The 20950-nt window shown below is 36.8% G+C and overlaps 1 protein-coding gene across 1 annotated transcript in view; it reads left to right on the forward strand.

Moving 5' to 3' along the window:
- klc4 (kinesin light chain 4) overlaps positions 1–20950 on the forward strand; it is a 42457-nt gene that overhangs the window by 10459 nt on the left and 11048 nt on the right. The window contains exons 2-13 of the mRNA XM_067395859.1: positions 1061–1331; positions 2354–2584; positions 6163–6232; positions 7030–7258; positions 8511–8598; positions 9793–9894; positions 10572–10745; positions 11125–11224; positions 12799–12848; positions 16909–16976; positions 17501–17609; positions 17683–17802. Coding sequence (XP_067251960.1) covers positions 1083–1331; positions 2354–2584; positions 6163–6232; positions 7030–7258; positions 8511–8598; positions 9793–9894; positions 10572–10745; positions 11125–11224; positions 12799–12848; positions 16909–16976; positions 17501–17609; positions 17683–17802 — 1590 coding nt within the window. The 5' untranslated portion in view covers positions 1061–1082. The remainder of the gene's footprint in view (positions 1–1060; positions 1332–2353; positions 2585–6162; positions 6233–7029; positions 7259–8510; positions 8599–9792; positions 9895–10571; positions 10746–11124; positions 11225–12798; positions 12849–16908; positions 16977–17500; positions 17610–17682; positions 17803–20950) is intronic.

Genomic DNA, 20950 nt, shown 5'->3' on the forward strand with positions numbered 1-20950 from the left:
TTCGGACAGGTGCCCGAATATGGAAGTGAATAAGGCTTTGCTTTTCTTTTTTTTCTTTTTTTATCTAGGCCTACATGAAATTTCGCATCCATTGTACGATTTTTTTATTTATCTTTTTCCACCTCGGAAGGGCAACGTGAGTCGAGAAGGGCATATGGGCAGTTGCCCGGGCAACCTGAGCAACCCCCCTGTGCACGTCCTTGCCTCTAGGGCACCTTTAAATTAGGTTTTTTATGTTTTCTATTTTCACTTTAATTTTTATTATTTTTTTTATTTAAAGTTTTAGTATTTTTGTTGTATTCTTATTTGAGTTTATTTTTGAGATTTATTTTAAGTTAAACTAAATTAAAATGAGAAATGTTGTCTATCGGAAATGAAATATGTTTATTTTTTTTAATTTTATTTTATATCAGTTAATGTTTTGTTATTTCATGTATCGAAAATTATTTTATGTTTTTAGTTTTAGTAAACGATAATAACCCTGAGTAAAAGTCCTTGAGAATTGTCTTTTTTTGATTGTAAATATTCTTGGAGATTACAATTTTTGAATTGTACGTTTTACTGTTAATTAAAGGTCCTCTAAGCGATGTCACGCGTTTTTAGGCCAAAACATTTTTGTCACATACAGCAAACATCTCCTCACTATCCGCTAGCTGCCTGTCCCCTGAACACACTATAAAAAACGCAGTCTCTGTAGTCGCCACAAGCTCCAAATACAGCAACAAAAACAAACTGGTGCAGCCTGGACCATGAATCATAATAAACACGCTCCAGCCAATAACCGACAAGAATGATTTTAAATGCGCATTCATGACTGTTTCAGGAAGCATGGATGGGAGGGGGAGGAGGAGGGACGGTCTAGCTAGCCTCTGTTTTGTTTGAGAACACTTCGAACGTCAACAGGAAGTTACTCTGCTCAGGATCGCTTAGAGAACCTTTATTACTGCTTGTCAAATATTTGCTGCATTTCTTTTTTTTTTAATGTGTTGCAATTTAATGTGCACAATAAATAAACCTCATGTCATCCTCAAACCCTCACCTCTATGTATTTTCCTTCAAGGCCTCCTGACCTCTATCAGAGCATGTCCACCATGGTTTACCCCCATGAGGAGCGACTGGAGAAGCTGACGCAGGAGGATATCATTTCCAGCACTAAACTGGTGATTCAGGGTCTGGAAGCTCTCAAGAGTGAGCACAACTCCATCCTGCAGAGTCTGCTGGAGACCATTCAGTGCTTAAAGAAAGATGAGGAGGCCAGTTCGGTTCATGAAAAGTCCAACCTTCTGCGCAAGTCTGTGGAGATGATTGAGCTGGGCCTGGGCGAAGCACAGGTGAGGGACGACTCCATTATGTACTGCTTGTGGTAAATAGATATGGTAAATACCACTGAATTTGCAGAAGCTCTATTGTTAGAATGTGTTACTGAATTTACCAATATTGGGCCAGATTTGCTAAACAGGCCGAATTAGCATTGAACAGACGCAGCCAGATCATTTCCATTATGACCAATACAATCTACCAAGAGCAGCATTAACCTCCCCCTCCTGTATCAGATATAGGCAGGTGGAGCTGGGGGAGGTGGAGGGGTTCAGCAAAACTCTGATAACGCTCTGCAGGACCAGCTTAAAGTGAAACACTGAACTAGATTTAAATGTTGAGCCAGCAATCTCATCGGCTTCAGGATCTGCAGAGGCCAATCAGCTTGTGCCTACCTATCAGCCTTTTATTTAGATATAAATACTCTCCTCCTATACATTTTGCATCTGAAAGGTATGCTTCTACAGATGTATACAGATCCAAATCCTGGAATGTTTTCATCAAAAACTGCATTGTTAAAAAAAACACTTTTTAACAAATTTAAGTGAATCTGAAACTAATGGCATGTGCAAAAAGTAATATACAAATAAATGTAGTTCTTTAATTCGACAAAATATGTATGCTTTGCATGCTTTGTCAGTTGCATTATATTAGTTGTGTTGGAATATACTGTATGTCACAGCACTTTTCAGATCTACTTATATTACAGAAAATATGGTACTGAATTTTCCTTCATCTTTGACTATTTGTTTTACTTGTTGCATTTCATTCTGGGATTGACTTACTTGTTTGTGAAAGGTACATGTGATTTTGGCCACAATTATATGAGTTATGAGGCATAATTTTGCAGCTTACTGTTTGGAACATCCTTCACATCAGGAATACACATATAATGCTTAAAAATGTTGGTGGGCAGCTCACTAAGGATTGAATCAAAGATAATATGTATTTACACAGCTCAGATCTGCTCAGCATAAAAAGACAGTGTGCTTTTAAAGTTAAAATGTTATAGTAAGAGTTATGATTATGTGTTTAGGTGATGATGGCCCTGTCCAGCCACCTGAATGCAGTGGAGTCAGAGAAACAGAAATTGCGCGCTCAGGTGCGACGGCTCTGTCAGGAGAACCAGTGGCTGAGGGACGAACTGGCAAACACTCAGCAGAAACTCCAGAAGAGTGAACAGAGTGTTGCACAGCTGGAGGAGGAGAAGAAACATCTGGAGTTCATGAACCAGCTCAAGAAATATGATGATGGCACCTCACCAGTGGTGAGTCTTGCTATAGGAGTTGGTACAAGAAAAAACATAGCAATACAATACTCATTATTTTGTGTTTATTTTGTGTATATATATATATATATATATATATATATTGTTAAATATGTAATTCCCGTAGCATATTAACTTGTTTCTTTTAATTTAGACAAACTTAAATTTACCTGAACCTAGGCTGGGATTTCTATTTCACAGCATTCTTTGCCTTGGCACTCGAAAGGGAGAGTAAATGTTAAAATTAACTGTTATATAACGTTTATTTTGTGCAAGATTAAAGTTGCAGTATGTAAGAATTCTGTCCGCTAGAGTTCGCTAGAAGCCTCTTCAAAACAAAGGCATAGCATGATGACGCCAAGTTTGAGAGTGGAATCTTGGGACATGTGGTCTCCACCTCAACGGATGGTGCAAAAGAGTAGGGATAGGATTCGGGAAGAAATCATGTTCATGGATGCAATTATTAACGTTACTGTAGTATGAAGCAGAGCAGGACCGAGTGTTGTGGGAGCTGAACGAGGCCGCTGGAGCGATTGCGAAACACACACCTCACGAGCAGCGGTACTTTTATTATGCCACAGTCGCCGGCGCTGCTTCCGCTTTTCCGGTCATGAGTATGAGGTAACGCAGCTCTGTTTATCATATTAGATACATTTGATTGTGTTGAAAATTATGTTATAACGTTACTCTGTGCGTTCGCTCGGCAGCTGCTGTGAGACACTTGTTGCACACTGTAAGCTAGATCGATTTTAGAATATCCTATTAATTGCTGGATGGCTTGTGTTGATAAATGGCATGTAATTCATTTTAAAACATTTTGTATGATGGAGAAAATCTGTATTACTGTTGCGAGTAAAGCTGAAAAATCTGATTATACTATGTTAGCTATGTTAGCTACTTGACAAAATAGTGTTTTTCTCTGAGGCATGGTAAAGTCAAGTGAACAAAATATATAACACTGGCCTAGTGGTTTTTGGATATTTTACTGCAACATTATTACATATTGCACCTTTAATGTTAAGTGGGAGATTTAGTAGTGTGTAATGTCTTGCTATGCTAATTTAGAAGAGTTTCTGTTATGTGGGTTTTTTGGGGGGTTACCATCATGGTGACGGGAGGAGCATGAGCTTGGTTTGAGAACAGGTATATGTTAAATGTTCTATGCTGCTGAATTCTTTCAGCAATTGCTATGCAATGCTAATGTTATCAAAGTTTTTTATTGTATTAAGTTTTGCCAACTTATTCAGGATTACAGTGTGGGGAAATATAACTATTATACAGAATTACAGCAAATGTGCATGGTTGCTAAGTTAGTAAATTTACAGACTGACCAGTAATTCTGCAAAATAACTGTTTTCTCAATAAATCTTTAAATAACATAAATAAAACAAGGGCAGCAGCAGCCAAAATAAAACAGTCACATAACTGATTAGATTTTAAATAACTTACAGCAATACCAAATAACCAAACAGCAAACAATTCCAGCAGTAAAGCTTTAGCTTCTTGATTGATGCTGTCATCCAGAGCTATTGCTTGTAATTGCTGAGGTTGAAATGCTTTAAAAAGCTTTGGCTTTCTGCACAAAATTAAGCACTGTTGGTCTTCCTGTGCAAATTAACTCCAGCTTTTCTTTAAATGTTAATCTTGAAAGTGGAATATCACTAACTATTTAATCAGCATTTGTTTTTCGATTAAGAAGATGTTTCAGAGTTGTTTTAATTGAATACTTTATGTACTGCTTACAGCATCTGTTTGTACAAGAATAAAGTTCAACATAAGCCTATACTATTTAAATACCAAAGCAGGGTCTTCGTTTAATTTTGATAAACATGACACAATTTAACATTACTAAAACATGAAAAGAGATTTAACTGTTCAGTAGTGGGACTGAAAGTGTGAGACTAAACACAAAACACACATGATCGTTGTCATGCGATAAATCCGGCCAATGGTGAAACAGCTGTGTTCATCAGAGCTTGTGCAGCCGCTTTTGAGAAGCAACAGCTCTCGAATCCTTCTAGCGAAACTTTGATGCCATACATCACAGTCACTTGGTATTACCGCTGTCTCAAGTCGAGCAAAATTTCTACCTGGCATGCATTGCTTCAAGTCAGACGCCGATCGGTCTGTGCAGCGCTGCATGAAGTCGAACAAGCCTATTGATAACAAGCCCCACCCATTTAGAGCAATGATATGATTGGTCAATTTTACTGTCTTTTGAAATTCATTTCTCATTGACTTGCTATGGCTTGGCCCTCTGTAATTTCACAGCTGGACCACCAATGACAGAGCTGAAAGTGTTAGACCGAAAAATCCTAATATGGAGAAAATGGAAGTCTACACAACACAACTCAAACTGAATAGGCAGATTTGAAGTGTTTAATTCCTCAAAAAGATTTAGATGTTTGTCAAATAATAAATTCCTAAAATAACATTAGAACTGATGAATTTTTATTAAAAAGTTTTTACTTTTAAACAGTAATTTAAAAGATTGTAAATATTATTTTTTTACTAATGGTTCCCCTCTGGTATTTTTACAGTATGTGAATATTCAGTGCTGAATATACTGACATTCAGTAAAATGTAATACAGTACTATACTTGCAGTGCATACAGTATACAGTTTATTCACCTTACTACTGTAAGCTGTGATGACTATACTTTTTTTAAAATCTTTGCAAAATTTGTTTACTGTTACAATACTTTTTTTTATTAAACTACATTCTTTGGATGCTGTGTATTTTGTTTTTCTGATGTAGTGTTTCATGAATGATCTGTACTGTTTATATTTTGACTGGCTGCGTGTAAGATCTGAAAGCATTGTTTGATTTTGTGCACAAGTAAAAAGGTTTTGAGGCAATTGTTTGATTTTGCTAGAGGAGTCAGATGTTGTCTGAATGTAGTTTGAAGATTTTGTTTTGTGTTTAAGGTTTTGAGAAAGTGGGTGATGGCTTCGAGAAATGTGTTTTATCAATTCAGAATGCAAGAAATCATGAATAACATTTTAAATGAAACAAGGGGAACTTTTCTCTCTTGAATCTCCTCTGCTACTGTAGCCTGACTTTTCTTGGGAGACGACCAATGTCCTTCTTCCTGTATGTGTAGCCAGAATTGATTTATTTGCCTTGTAGATGGATGACTCTGTTTTGCTGGATGGAGATGTTACAGAGGAGACATGCCACATTCTTACTGTATGATGGATAACTAAACTGTATTCCCTGGCAAACAAAATGTCCTCTCCTTTACTTTAGCCTAATGTTTTTCATTTTTCTCTTTCTGGGGTGGGAGGATTTGAAGACACTCTTATCTGTACAAATGACAGTTGCCTCCAGCTTGTCATTTATATTTCATGAAAGGATGTTTCATGCTGTTACTTCCTGAATTAATGGAGCCATTAACATTTAAAAACTATAAAGACAGTCATGCATGGACAGAGATGCAATTTACTCACTGAAATTAACTGTGAAATATACATTATAAGACACAGCACAGACTGATTATCAATAATAATTATACCAATTTTAATATTTAAATGGTTTCAAACTGTTTTTTTTTTTTTTTTCTTTGGTTTTGTTTTAGGAAGAGAAAAATAGTGAGACTCCCAAAGATGCCCTGGACGATTTGTTTCCCAATGATGAAGATGACCAGGGTAAGGAAGTACAAAAATTACACGCCATAGTCCTTACATTATATTGCAATGTAGTTATGAAATAATCAATTTAAACCATTTGCAAATAATTTTAAAATGTGCACATTATTTATTTCAAAATAGTATATTTTTTATTTTAAAATGGTCTTTGGTTTGATTGGCCTTCTTGAAATTTAGAGGCAGGAACACACCGAGCCGATGGTCGGCCGTCGGGCAGTTTTTGTTCATTGGCCGACTAAGTTTTCTCAGTTTGTTCTGCACCATCGGCTGAAGTTGGTCCTCGTCTGCTTTTTTTGGCCGATTCGACAAGTTGAATCAACGTTGGAGCTCATCCATCAGGCCATCTGATCATTCTGATTGGCTATTCAGATACTGCCACCTACTGGTATGGAAAGGCATTTCATCTTACGCAGGCGCAGAACGGACGTGCTACTTAGGCGTCGGCTGTGGAGCATCGGTTTGGTGTGTCAGGGCAACTTTGGACCCAGACGCTGCTGAAGTGAGCCAACCCCACAGTCTGCTTTTGTCACCACTAGTTCGTCGGCGTCGTTTTGGTGTGTTCCTGCCTTAAGAAAAATAGCCAGGGTGGCTTCCACAATTGCAGCAACCATTTTCATTACTGATTGTGCTAATTTCCCAGGAAGTGATGATTTTGTTCTTGTCGACTCAATGGATGGAAACAGTGCTTTATTCGCAAATCTGTTATGCGATATCCCAATTTTGCACATCTTTCTATACAGAGTTAGAATTGCAACTTTGAAGAGAAACAAATTGTTTCTCTCTGTCGTCCCCTTCAGTCTCACACCAGCACAACAGTGCCGCAGTTGCTGCCGCGCAGCAGGGTGGGTATGAGATCCCAGCCCGCCTCAGGACCCTCCATAACCTGGTGATCCAGTACGCAGCTCAAGGCCGGTACGAGGTGGCTGTGCCTCTCTGCAAACAGGCTCTGGAGGACCTGGAAAAAACCTCTGGACACGACCATCCCGATGTAGCCACCATGCTCAACATCCTGGCTCTGGTCTACAGGTGTGTGCTTGATCATGTGTAGTCTCATGTTGAAACAGATTTCTGTCAATATTTACTCACCCTCATGTCATTCTGAACATGTATGTTCTTAGTTACATGAAACACAAAAGGAGACGTTTTGAAAAATGACCGTAAATGGGCACTTTCAGGCATCAAAGCCTCATTAAAATGGCCAAGGCAGCTATATTTTAAGCTAGAGCAGATGTCTGTATTTTCATTGAACAAATAGCAAACTTAAGTTAATACAGAAGGCTTGTAATTTAGTGCACAAGTCATATGTACTACTATTATGACTCCTTTAAAGCCCCAATGTACTTCAAGCGAAATTGAAGAACTAACTGGTGTGATGTCATTCCAAACAAAATCAGGCCAAAACGAAGTTCATTTGGAGTATGGCGTGGAAATCCGGTTTATTTCTTCTGTTTAGTCCGTCGAGGTCAGATGTCTGCAAGTAAAAATATGAACACACTGCAGAGCTGCTTTATAGTAGAAACTGTATATATATATATATATATATATATATATATATATATATATACATATACATATTTAACAAGTATCAGATGCGTCAGGATATTTATTAATATTTCTCTGATTGAGTTCATGGCTTTAGGGTGAGTAAAGTTAGGAGTAATTTTCCTTTGAAAGTGAACTAATCCTTTAACTGCTCTTTTCTTTGCACTCTCATTTTTGTTGTGTGTTTATTTATTGAGGAAAGCGTGCTGCACATATTTGCATATTCATACTGAAGTTCCAGTCCCCATTATTTGTAACTGCATGGACAAACCAACCAGTACATTGTAGTTTGTCCTTTGGTGTTCCATAGAAGAAATAAAGTCATTTGTTGGGTTTAGAACCACATGAATGAGAGTAAATGAGGACAGAACTTTCTTTCTTTAACCAGCAAGACTTCCTTGGTCAGTTAACTTTATCAGAAAAGTCATGCTGGTTAACCAGCTTTATCAACTCACCACAGTAAAGTGTAAAAGTCCTATTTATGTGTTTGCACATACTTAGTCATTCTATAGAATCAATACATTTCAAATTATTTTTTATTTCCTCATTGTTTTTAGCCTCCTCTGTCAAAAACTGACAATTCAATTTGCAATTTTTTTCCATGGCATGTTGTCATGGAAAACTAATTTTCTGTTATTTAATGTGGACTAATATTTAATCACAAGAAGACTGCCCACTAGACCCACTAAAATTGGGTCGTTTGAAATAAGACTTTGTTGTTTTTCTTTTCATTCAGGGACCAGAATAAATACAAGGAAGCTGCCCATCTCCTTAATGATGCCCTGTCAATCAGAGAAAAGACCCTGGGCAATGACCACCCAGCTGTAAGTAACATAAAACATTTTTTACCAGTGTTGAGGAAAATTACTTTTAAAAGTAATGCTTTACAATATTTGGTTACTCCAAAAAACTGCATTACTTAGTTCCTTTATGGAAAGTAATGCCTTATGGTTACATCACTTGCTTGTTTGTTTTTTATTTTCAAAAAAAACAAAAGTTCTATTTTTGGAAAAGGTAAAGGCCCTTTCCCACTCAGGCTGAAGGAAATGCAAATTCATGCCTGTAGCGTAGAGAGTGCAGCTCAAACAAACCTTTCAGCTGTGCTGCCATTCTGGATTGCAGAATAATAGGACACAGGAGAAGAAAATTCAACACCCTTTCTTTAGCAATAAAATGAAATGAAACACAAATGTGATGTTTTGCTTATTAGTATGGTTTAATTGGATCATCGAAGGTTAGCAGTAAAGATATTGGTTAATAAAGTGTGATTACTAAAGTTTATTTGTATTATTTAACATTTAATTATTGCAGGTTTGCGTAATATTCTGAGTTTGCATTTCACTGTTTTTACTCATTTTGAGGAATACTGAATCTGTTTTTGTGCAAGTGAGATGAGTAAATGCATGATCATATTTAGTCTAGAACTACAATAAGCATCATGTTTACACACAACACCTCTTCACTTACGATTTCTCTCAACATGTTGAAAGGAGAGGTGTCAGTCAATAAATAGGAAGACAAAGTAACTTGCGTTACTTATTTGAAAATGTAACCCAGATATTTTTTTTGTAAATTTGAAAGTAATGCATTACTTTACTAGTTACTGGAAAAAAGTAATCTGAAAATGGAAAAAAGTAATCTGATTACATAACTCACATTACTTGTACACATTACTTGTTCTCAAAAAGCACATAAACATTATTTATACCTTGTTCATGGAACATTTTTTCAGAACATTATCAAAACGTCTTTTAAATGTTTATAAATGTTTTTAAACTAGTTGTTTCAGAATGTTCAGAGAACATTCAAAAGTAACATTCCCATAATTTCTGCAAAATTATAAAAATACAATGTTCCCTAAATGTTTGCATACCAAGAAAAAAACATTTAAGCGTTTTGAGAATTCAGAGAACATTCAGAAATATATTTCATAATTTCATGGGAATGTTAGCAAAACTTTCTTAGGGCATATTTTTGTTAGCTGGGTAATCAGTGTCTATATTTTCTGACTAATCAAGGTGGCGGCCACTCTCAACAACCTGGCGGTCCTGTATGGAAAGAGAGGAAAATACAAGGAAGCAGAACCGCTGTGCAAGAGAGCCTTGGAGATCAGAGAGAAGGTACTATCACAAATGCTTGGCCTGTTTGGCGGGGTACAAAAGCCTCTTTTGTCATTTGATTAATATGATATTTAAATAAATATGTCTTCTCTGACTTGTTAGTCATATTAAGTAAAGGACCCGATATACTCACTGCGAGTAAACAACAAAAATGAGAGCAGTGAGAAAACAGCAGTTAAGAAAGCATCTGATCATAGTGATGTGGATATGCCTGAACCAGCTCTGCAATTCGGCACTCGAGTCAAGTCACGCTACGTTTATTTATGTACCACTTTATACAATAGATTGCTTTAAAGCAGCAGCTTTACAGTATGAAAAAACAATGTCCGTGTCTATTTCAATAAGAAGCACTGCTTCAGTTTCAACTCCAACATATTTATACTCATGGACTTTTAAATTTGACGAAATGAACCGGAGAAGATTTCCATGTCAAAGAAGGCGAGGCCTCAGAGCCACACCCAACTATTACATCATCGCCATGGACCAATGGTAGTTCGAAGGTGTTTACCAGCCAGGCCGAACTATTTTGGAAAGCTGTTTCAAACTCCTAAATCAAACTCTAAACGAACCGCGTTTTGGCCTGATTTTGTTCAAAATGACGTCACACCAGTTCGTTCCTCAATTTCATTTTTGAAGTATATCGGGGCTTTAATTATTCACTCTCTTTCATTGCTCAGGTGTTGGGACGGGACCACCCGGACGTAGCCAAGCAGCTGAATAATTTAGCCCTGCTCTGTCAGAATCAGGGAAAATATGAGGAGGTGGAGTATTATTACTGCAGGGCTCTAGATATCTACGAGAAAAGACTCGGACCTGATGACCCAAATGTTGCCAAGACCAAAAACAACCTGGTGAATATAATCAGCACTCATCTTGAATCCAAACACCACATGTTTGCACAGTAAAACTGCCACATTCATTGTTTAGAGATCTATTTGCTGTGTAAAACACTAAAAGAGAAAATGTAAAACATAAATATTGTGAAATATTTTTACAATTTAAAATAACTGTTTCTATGTGAATATACTGTGTTATAATGTAATTTATTCCTGTGATCAGAGCTGAATTTTCAGCATCATTACTCCATTCTTCAGTGTCACATGATCCTTCAGAAATCATTCTAATATGATGATTTGATGCTCAAGAATTTGCTGCTTTCATCTTCAAGCATCACACATTTTACATTTGTGTATGCCATAGTTGTAAAATAGTTTCTTACTACTTTTGCAGGCTTCATGCTATCTGAAACAGGGCAAGTACAAGGAAGCTGAGATTCTCTACAAAGAGATCCTGACGCGCGCCCACGAGAAAGAGTTCGGATCTGTAGATGGTACGATCATTGCTTGATCATGGCACTTCATTATTCATTAGCTGACAGACTGCATGCTTTCTTACAAAAGTTTGGCAACATTATAAAACTGAACTGTTGTCATTGCTGAATGATAGAAAATGATGACCTCAGCATATCGTGACCCTTCTGCACACCTGACCTCTGGTTTACTACCATTCACTGTGAGCCGTGGATTTCACAGAAATCCAGCAGCAAGCACAACCAATAAAACATGTTTAGCGTAAAAATATAGGATTAATTCACACTTCTTACAGGAGACATCAGGATTTGGGGAGTAAATGTTATGAATATTTGTCTTGCCATATATGTATATATATTTTTCTGTGAAGATGAATTGTCTTTCAAATATAAACGCTATATTAGTGAACTGCTTGCCTGTGCCAAGCAAAATACTTCAATGTGAATGTCTCAAAAATAAATGTGAAAGCAGAAGTGCGAAGAACTTTAGTGTACGAACATCTCAACAGATGGTTTGTATCTGTGATTTCCCTCTCGTTTGCTTCTTGGAAGTTTTAAGGCTTTGAGTTTAAATTCTGTGTAAACAGTCATTCATTCTATCATTTTTTTTCTTTTCAAAATCTCATCCATTTATTGTCTTTTTTTTTTTTTTGTGTAATGTAAAAGTTTGATTATCCCTTCAGAACAGGCCAATTTGTCTTCTGTTTGATCTTGTTAATCATTTTTATGTTGATTTTGCACTTAATTCCAATAAATCAACTTTCTGATTATTTTCTTGATTTCTCTATATCTTCTGTTTCACATGTTCCCAGCTAACATGGAACCTTTTCAAAACTTTATCTAATGTTCTGTGTCTCAAAGTTATGAACAAACATACTTCCAGTAAAGTTAGTAAAACATTCATTCAAAGTTCTGGACTTTAATAATGTTCTCAAATCATTAGCACAAAACATTATTTATATCGTCCATGGAGCGTTTTTCTTTCGCCTAACATTTATTAAATGTTACTGCTTGTTTCAGAACGTTCAGAGAACATTCAAAAGTAACGTTCCCATAATGTTTGAAGAATGATAAAATGTAATGTTCCCTTAACAAAGAAAAAAAGTTTTTAAAACATTTATGTTGAGAACATTCAGAGAATCTTCAGTAATAACATATTTATACCTTAATGGGAACGTTTTTGTTGATTTTGTTAGCTGGGTCCATGCTAAATTTATTTTTTGAACTTGACATTTTTAGTACATGACAAAACTTTTAAGAAAATGGTGTACTGTGGTTACTACAATTATTGTTATATCCCATATGGGTAATGATCTGAACAAATATTAAACTTAACTATGAAACTATGTAACCTAAATCTAAAATTTAGAGAGGATTGAACGAGTCATATCTAGAGATTAGAATATCATAGAGCAACTCGAAACTGCACAGCAATACCCTGGCAAGTTTTGCAAAATCTATGATCATAAATTTACAGCAGTGTAACAATAAAAGTAGTAACTATATTATTTGGCAGAAACTGTTTCTGATTTTGCCATGGCATGTTTTGTAATGGCTGACTACAGTAGCAGAATACTGTTTCTCTGTGTCTACAGCTGAAAATAAACCCATCTGGATGCACGCTGAGGAAAGAGAAGAGAGGAAAGTAGGTTTGTGCCTTGTGTGTGTGTGTCTGTGTGTGTGTGCTTTTTTGTGATTTATGAGGACACAAATTTGTATAATGACATGGGTATTATACTGGTATTACGACGTAAACATGAAATGTGAGGACATTTCATGAGTCCTCATATTTAAAATAACTTTAAAAACATATTAAACAATGTTTTATTAAAAATGTAAAAATGCACAATATTTTCTGTAATGGGTAGGGGTAGTGTAGGAGGATAGAATATACAGTTTATACAGTATAAAAACCATTACTTCTATGGAGAGTCCCCGTAAACCACATATACAAGTGTGTGTGTGTGACGCTCATGTGGGCAGCTGATATAGTGGGTATTGAAAGTAACCACACACTTTCAAAATATTCACCTTCTGTTGCTTGCAGCCTGAACCGAAAACACACAATTCTAGTTTTACACTAACTTTACACAAAGGAACATTATATCCAAATGAAAAAAAAAAAAAAAACAATATATATATATATATATATATATATATATATATATAGTACAGTCCAAAAGTTTGGAAACACTAATATTTTTAATGTTTTTAAAAGAAGTTTTGTCTGCTCACCAAGGCTACATTTATTTAATTAAAAATACAGTAAAAAAACAGTGATATTGGGAAATATTATTACAATTTAAAATAACTGTTTTCTATTTGAAAATATTTGAAAATGTAATTTATTCTTGTGTTGGCAAAGTTGAATTTTCAGCATCGTTACTCCAGTCTTCAGTGTCACATGATCCTTCAGAAATCATTCTAATATGATGATTTGCTGCTCAATAAACATTTAATGTGTACAATTGTACAAAATATTTGTGTACAATATTTGTTTTCAGGATTATTTGATGAATAGAAAGTTCAAAAGAACAGTGTTTATCTGAAATCTAATCTTTTGTAACATTATAAATGTCTTTACTGCCACTTTTGATTGATTTAATGCATCCTTGCTGAAAAAACGTATTCATTTCTTTCATTTCTTTTCAAAAAAATAAAAATTCTTACTGACCCCAAACTTTTGAACGGTAGTGTATAATGCTACAGAAGCTTTGTATTTCAGATAAATGCTGTTCTTTTGAACTTTCTATTCATCAAGGAATCCTGAAAAAAAAAGTACACAACTGTTTTCAACATTGAAAATAATCATAAATGTTTATTGAGCAGCAAATCAGCATATTAGAATGATTTCTGAAGGATCATGTGACACTGAAGACTGGAGTAACGATGCTGAAAATTCAGCTTTGCATCACAGGAATAAATTACTTTGTCAAATATATTTAAATAGTACACAGTTAGTTTAAATTGTAATAATATTTCACAATATTACTGTTTTTTACTGTATTTTTAATTAAATAAATGTAGCCTTGGTGAGCAGACGAAACTTCTTTTAAAAACATTAAAATCTTAGTGGTTCCAAACTTTTTGACTGTACTATATATATATATATATATATATATATATATATATATATATATATATATATATATATATATATATATATATATATATATATATTCCACAGATTCTCAATGAGATTTAGATCAGGCTCTGACAAGGCTGGGGGTTTTTAAACTGGGGTCCACAAGGAAGTGCGAGGGGGTCCATGGAAATGCATAGAGAAAAAAAAAAGTAAAAATAAATAAATAATAAGATTAACATAAATAAATAGATTATTATACATAAAAAATAGATTAAAATACACATTTTATAAGTAAATTAATAGAATAAACAATAGATTAAAAATAAAAAAATAATAAATAAATAGATAAAAAAATAGATAAAAATGAATTACAAAAGTTAAGATAGAAAATAAATAATTATATGAAAATCAATGTACAACCCGAATTCCATAAATTTTGGGACATTTTTTTTTTGAATAAAATGAAAACTAATAGACTTTCAAATCACATGAGCTAATATTTTATTCACAATAGAACATAGATAACAAATTTTTAAACTGAGAAATTTTACACTTTTATTCACTAAATGAGCAATTTCAAATTTGATGCCTGCTACAAGTCTCAAAAAAGTTGGCACCGGCGCAACAAATGGCTGAAAAAGCAAGACATTTTGAAAAGATTCAGCTGGGAGAACATCTAGCAACTAATTAAGTTAATTGATATCACATCTGTAACATGATTAGCTATAAAAGGGATGTCTTGGAGAGGCAGAGTCTCTCAGAAGTAAAGATGGGCAGAGCTGTGAAAGAGTGCGTAAAAAGATTGTGGAATACTTTAAAAACAATGTTTCTCAATGTCAAATTGCAAAGGCTTTGCAAATCTCATCATCTACAGTGTATAACATTATCAAAAGATTCAGAGAAACTGGAGAAATCTCTGCATAAGGGACAAGACCGAAGACCTTTATTGGAAGCCCGTGGTCTTCAGACCCTCAGATGACACTGCATCACTCATTGGCATAATTGTGTTAATGACATTACTAAATGGGCCCTGGACTACTTCCAGAAAGCACTGACAGTAAACAATCCGCCGTGCCATCTGCAGATGCCAACTAAAGCTCTATCATGCAAAAAGGAAGCCGTATGTGAACATGGTCCAGAAGCGCCGTCATGTTCTGTGGGCCAAGGCTCATTTAAAATGGACTGTTTCAAAGTGGAAAAGTGTTCTATGGTCAGACGAATCCAAATTTGACATTCTTGTTGGAAATCACGGACACAGTGTCCTCCGGACTAAAGAGGAGGGGGACCTTCCAGCATGTCATCAGCATTCAGTTTAAAAGCCAGCATGTCTGATGGTATGGGGGTGCTTAAGTGCGTACGGTATGGGGCAGCTTGCATGTTTTGGAAGGCACTATGAATGCTGAAATGTATATAAAGTTTTTAGAGCAACATATGCTCCCCTCCAGACGACGTCCATTTCAGGGAAGGCCTTGTGTATTTCAGCAGAGCAAAGCAAAACCACATACTGCAGCTATTACAACAGTGAATTGGCCTGCCTGCAGTCCAGATCTTTCACCTATAGAGAAAAATACGTCAAAGACGACCACAATCTCTTCAGCAGGTGGAAACCTATATCAGGCAAGAATGGGACCAAGTTTCAACACCAAATCTCCAGAAACTCATAACGTTGATGCCCAGACGTCTTCAAACTGTTATGAAAAGAAGAGGAGATGCTACACCATGGTAAACATGCCCCCGTCCCAACTATTTTGAGACCTGTAGCAGGCATCAAATTTGAAATGAGCTCATTTTGTGCATAAAATTGTAAGATTTCTCAGTTTAAACATTTGTTATGTTATCCATGTTCTATTGTGAATAAAATATTGGCTTATGTGATTTGAAAGTCTTTTAGTTTTCATTTTATTCAAATTTAAAAAACGTCCCAACATTTACGAAATTCGGGTTGTAGAATCCAAAGTTCAGTACTATAGCAAGTAGGGAAAAAACAACTTAAAAATACATAATTTACAAATAATACTTTACACGTATTAATGATTTTTATTTTGAACAGTATACATTGGATCTTTTTAAAAATGATTATTTTTAGGATGGTGGTCCCTCACATGAGAAGGATCATATATGGGGGTTCTTTGCATCTAAAAGGGGCGCTGCCACTGTACGGTGTTCTTTGGCTGGTAAGATGTATTGGGATTTTGTCAGACATATTAAAGTGTCATGAAACCACTCCTGTTTTAGCCCTCAGAGTTGAAAAAGTCTCAAGAAATGGGCATGTAAAGCTGTGAAAAAGTGAGAGAGTAGAGGGTGGGAAAAGGGGAGACAAATTAAACACAGACCTGCAACACACTCATTATACATACACATGAAGATTAAAAAAGCCTTTAAGGTCTTTTCAGATTCATTCCCTGTGCCTTTCCACAACCTTTTCTTTTGAAAGTACTGTAAATGTTTTGAGGTTGTAACTATACACACTGAATGTGTATTTACAGCATAGTTTCCCTTACTGCAAACCTGTCTGGATGATTTTAAAACTTCACCGTCTCTCTCTCTCTTTCTCTCTTTCTCTTTCTCTCTCTCTCTTTGCGTGTGTGTGTGTGTGTTTTCTTCCTCATGTTTCTTACAGGGAAAGCTAACAGATGGGAATCATTATGGAGAATACGGGGGCTGGTACAAAGCCTGCAAGGTGAACAGGTAAGAAAAACCAGCCACACTTACCCACAGTTACCTGCCCCAAAGCTAGAACAGTTTCTGCCATTCATTCAGCTGAAACCGCTTAAAGGGAAAGCTGAAAATGAGTTGGCATGAAATGGAAGCTGCAACAGTCTTTTCTTCCGTATTGTGATGTATATTTGAGTGAAATGGCTTCTGGAACAAGAACAGATGTAGGGTCCGGCTTGATTTTGTCCATGGAAAATTGATTGGATGGTTGTGATTTGCTATTGGTGGATCTCATGTGAGTGACTGGTTGTCCCGCCCTTGCACCAGTGTAAGCTCATCTTCAAAGAAGAGAAGAGATGTCACTGCAAGAAGTTATTTCGATTAAGAATACAAGGACTGTGCAAACACTATGCAAACCTGTAATAATTAAATAATACAGCAACACTTTATGCACTTAATTCTAATTATTTTTACCAGTGTTTTTTCTGTGGATGGTTATTAAATTTGATGACACATATGAAAGTGAAACTTGCGTACATGTGTGTTTTAATGCACAGCCCAACGGTAAACACCACGCTGAGGAACTTGGGCGCTCTGTACCGTAAACAGGGTAAACTAGAGGCGGCCGAGACCCTAGAGGAGTGTGCCATGAGGTCCCGCAGACAGGTGCAACATCTATAATAATTTTAGTGATGCATGTTGGGAAACATGAAGTCTTTGTAACATATGCATGTGTTAGGGAGCGTCAGTGGACCCTCAGAGAGATGGAGACAGGCGGAGGAGCACTGCATCAATCTCCAGCGTGAAGTACGACTGCAGCAATGACGGCGGAGAAGAGGGCAGTGTGGAGTGGAATGGGGTGAGTGAATAATATCTTTATCACTTAAAGCTGCTGTAAGTGTACAGAGCCTGTCAGGGAACATGGTGACAGAGAAAATATGACATGGAAGGAAATTATATTTCAATGTTTTTGTATTTGCTTGCAAAAGCATTGCTTTCCCCTGAGAAACATTGCAATCACTCACAAAACGATTGCGTTCCCCCTCGCTCGCAAAACTATTGTGTTCCCCAAAGAAAAACTGAGTTTGCTCATAAAACATTTGTGTTCTCTCGCAAAACATTTGTTCACTTGCAAAATTATTGCGTTTCCCCGAGAAAAATAGTGTTTGCTTGCAAAACTATTGCTTTCTCTCGCAAAACTATTTTCTGTATTTGTGGAATTAATGGTCCCTCTTTGATTTGTTAAACAATCCAGAATGCACTAAACACACTACTTCATTATAGAGACCCATCAACAAATGAATAAAAATATATAATCAGGAGCTAAACAATAAATAAATAAACTAGGTGAGTATATAATTGAGCAGCAAAAAGTATGCTAGCGTAATACTTGAAAAAAACTTTGCAAAAAAAACAAAAAACATTGCGTTTGCTCGTAAAAGATTTGTGTTCACTTGCAAAACATTTGCATTTTCTCACAAAACTGTTGCTTTCCCCCGAGGTGGCTTGTCCGCGGTCGAGCTCAAATCCTCATTCCAGGCTCGTGAGGAAGATGAGCTGTCAATCGCAGCATCACAGGAGGGTTTATGTCTTCTGAGGCAGAGGAATTGTCTGGACTTCCACCTTTGGGTGTGATAGATCAGTCTGAGGCTGACGGCGAGATGGCAGCCATGCTTGCCCGGGCCGGCACGAACATTGGGATTGAGTGGACTCCCCCACTCTGTCCCGAATGCTCACAGATGGATGATTGGTTTCTGGGGCAGGAACGCAGCTGTGCATCTCGGTTCGACCCCAGGAACCAATCATCCAGCCCAGGCACCTTTTTCTGCCAGAACACACTTCGATGGCTCCTCCATCTTAGCTACTCAATGCTGCTGGCCAGGCCGCCTCCACCCTGCATGCAATGGCCATCCTGCAAGTCTACCAGACCAAAGCATTGAAAGATCTGCACAAGGGTTATCCTGACCCAGAGGTAATGCAGGAACTGCGTTCAGCAACCGAGTGTGCCCTTCAGGCTACAAACGTTATGGTGCAGGCGCTGGGTGGGGCGATGTCCACACTTGTGGTCCAGGAGGGCCACCTATGGATAAACCTTGTGGAGATGCGGGATGCCAAGAAAGTAAAATTTCTTGATGCCCCCATTACCCAGGGTGGCCTTTTCGGCGACACTGTTGAGGACTTCACGCAGTAGTTCTTAGCAGTGAAAGACAAAGGCATTTAAGCACATCTTGCCTCAGCATGGGTCTTTCTCTAGACCACCTAGAGCCAAAGCTCCTCCCCCTGCAAAGGCTGCTCCAGCCTCTCAACAGTTTGGACTGGAAGACAGACCCCGGCGGACCGGTCGCAATGAAAGTGGCACCGCCCGCCCATCAGCAGACAACTAAGAACCCTACCGAACATTGAACATTGGAGCGAATTTTCATGCAGAACATTTGTGTTGGTGTGATAAGTTTAATCTCCTAAAGGCCCTTTCACACCAAGGATGATAACTGCAATGATAATGATAAAGATAAAGTTCTAAAAATCGTTCTTAAAGGGTTAGTTCACCCAAAAATGAAATTTCTGTCATTTATTACTCACCCTCATCTTCGGAGCACAAATTAAGATATTTTTGATGAAATCCAAGAGGGTTTTTATCCCCCATAGAAAGCAAGAAAAGTAGTAAAAGAAATCCTTAAAATAGTCAATGTGACTACAGTGGTTCAACTTTAATGTTATGAAGCGACAATAATACCTTTTTTCCGCAAAAACAAAAATAATGACTTTTTTAAACAATTTCTTCTCTACCTTGTCATTCTCCTACACTGTTTACGTTGTATAAACAGTTCAGCGCTTCCGGGTTGTACTTCAGAACGGCGACTCGGTAGTGGCCGGCTCCTGCGTCATCATCACGTGCATGTGTCGTGGTGCTCATTTGATCAACATTAGGAAGCCTGCACTGTCTACACAGCATAAACAGCATAGGAGAATGACAGAGTAAAGAAGAAATTGTTGAATAAAGTCGTTATTTTTGTTTTGTTTTTGCGCAAAAATAGTATTCTTGACACTTCATAAGACTAAGTTTGAACCACTGTAGTCACATGGACTATTTTAATGATGTCTTTACTACTTCTCTGGACCTTAAATGTGGTAATTATGTTGCTTTCTATGGGGGATAAAAAAACTCTTGGATTTCATCCAGAAATATGTTATTTTGTGTTCTGAAGATAGACAAAGGGCCTCATGGGTTTGGAATGACATGAGGGTGAGTAATTAATGACAGAAATTTAAGTTTTGGGTGAACTAACCCTTTAAAGGGAAAGTTCACCCAAAAATGAAAATTATCCCATGATTTATTCACCCTCATCTTCTTTCAGACACAGTCGGAGTTATATGACAAAATATCCTGACTTTTCCAAGCTTTATAATGGTAGTGAATGGCACTCCTGATTTTGATGTCCAAAAAAGTCTATCCATCCATCCATCCATCTATCCATCCATCATAAAAGATATCCGGCTCCAGGGGGTTAATAAAGGCCTTCTGAAATGAAGCGATGGGTATTTGTAAGAAAAATATCCATATTTAAATCTTTATAAACTAAAATAACTTGCTTCCTGGCCGTACGCATACTACGCAAGTTGACTTGCGCCAAAAGAGTAACCCCTGATGTGATGTATGATCTAGGATGTAGTTGTAGCGTAGATGCCTCTCGCGGTTCAAACAAATAGGGCTGGGCAAGATAGTCACATACACCTAGGATGGCTTGAGGATGAGGGAAAATTATCATGGGATAATTATAAATTTTGTATGAACTATCCTTTTAACAAAAAAATAAAAAATCCAGAGTTCACACCACCACTATAACAATAACGTCACAGAGAAACAATATGGTTGGAATCACTTTCAGAGCATTTTTTTTCAGCTGATGAACAATAAAAACTTGACTGCCAATCAGATTCCTTCCTGCTTTAAAAAGCATTTAAAGCGTCAGACGACAAATAAAGTGAGCACTTAGAATAAACAGAAC

This window comes from Chanodichthys erythropterus, chromosome 10 (genome assembly GCF_024489055.1).
Source record: "Chanodichthys erythropterus isolate Z2021 chromosome 10, ASM2448905v1, whole genome shotgun sequence".
Lineage (NCBI taxonomy): Eukaryota > Metazoa > Chordata > Actinopteri > Cypriniformes > Xenocyprididae > Chanodichthys > Chanodichthys erythropterus.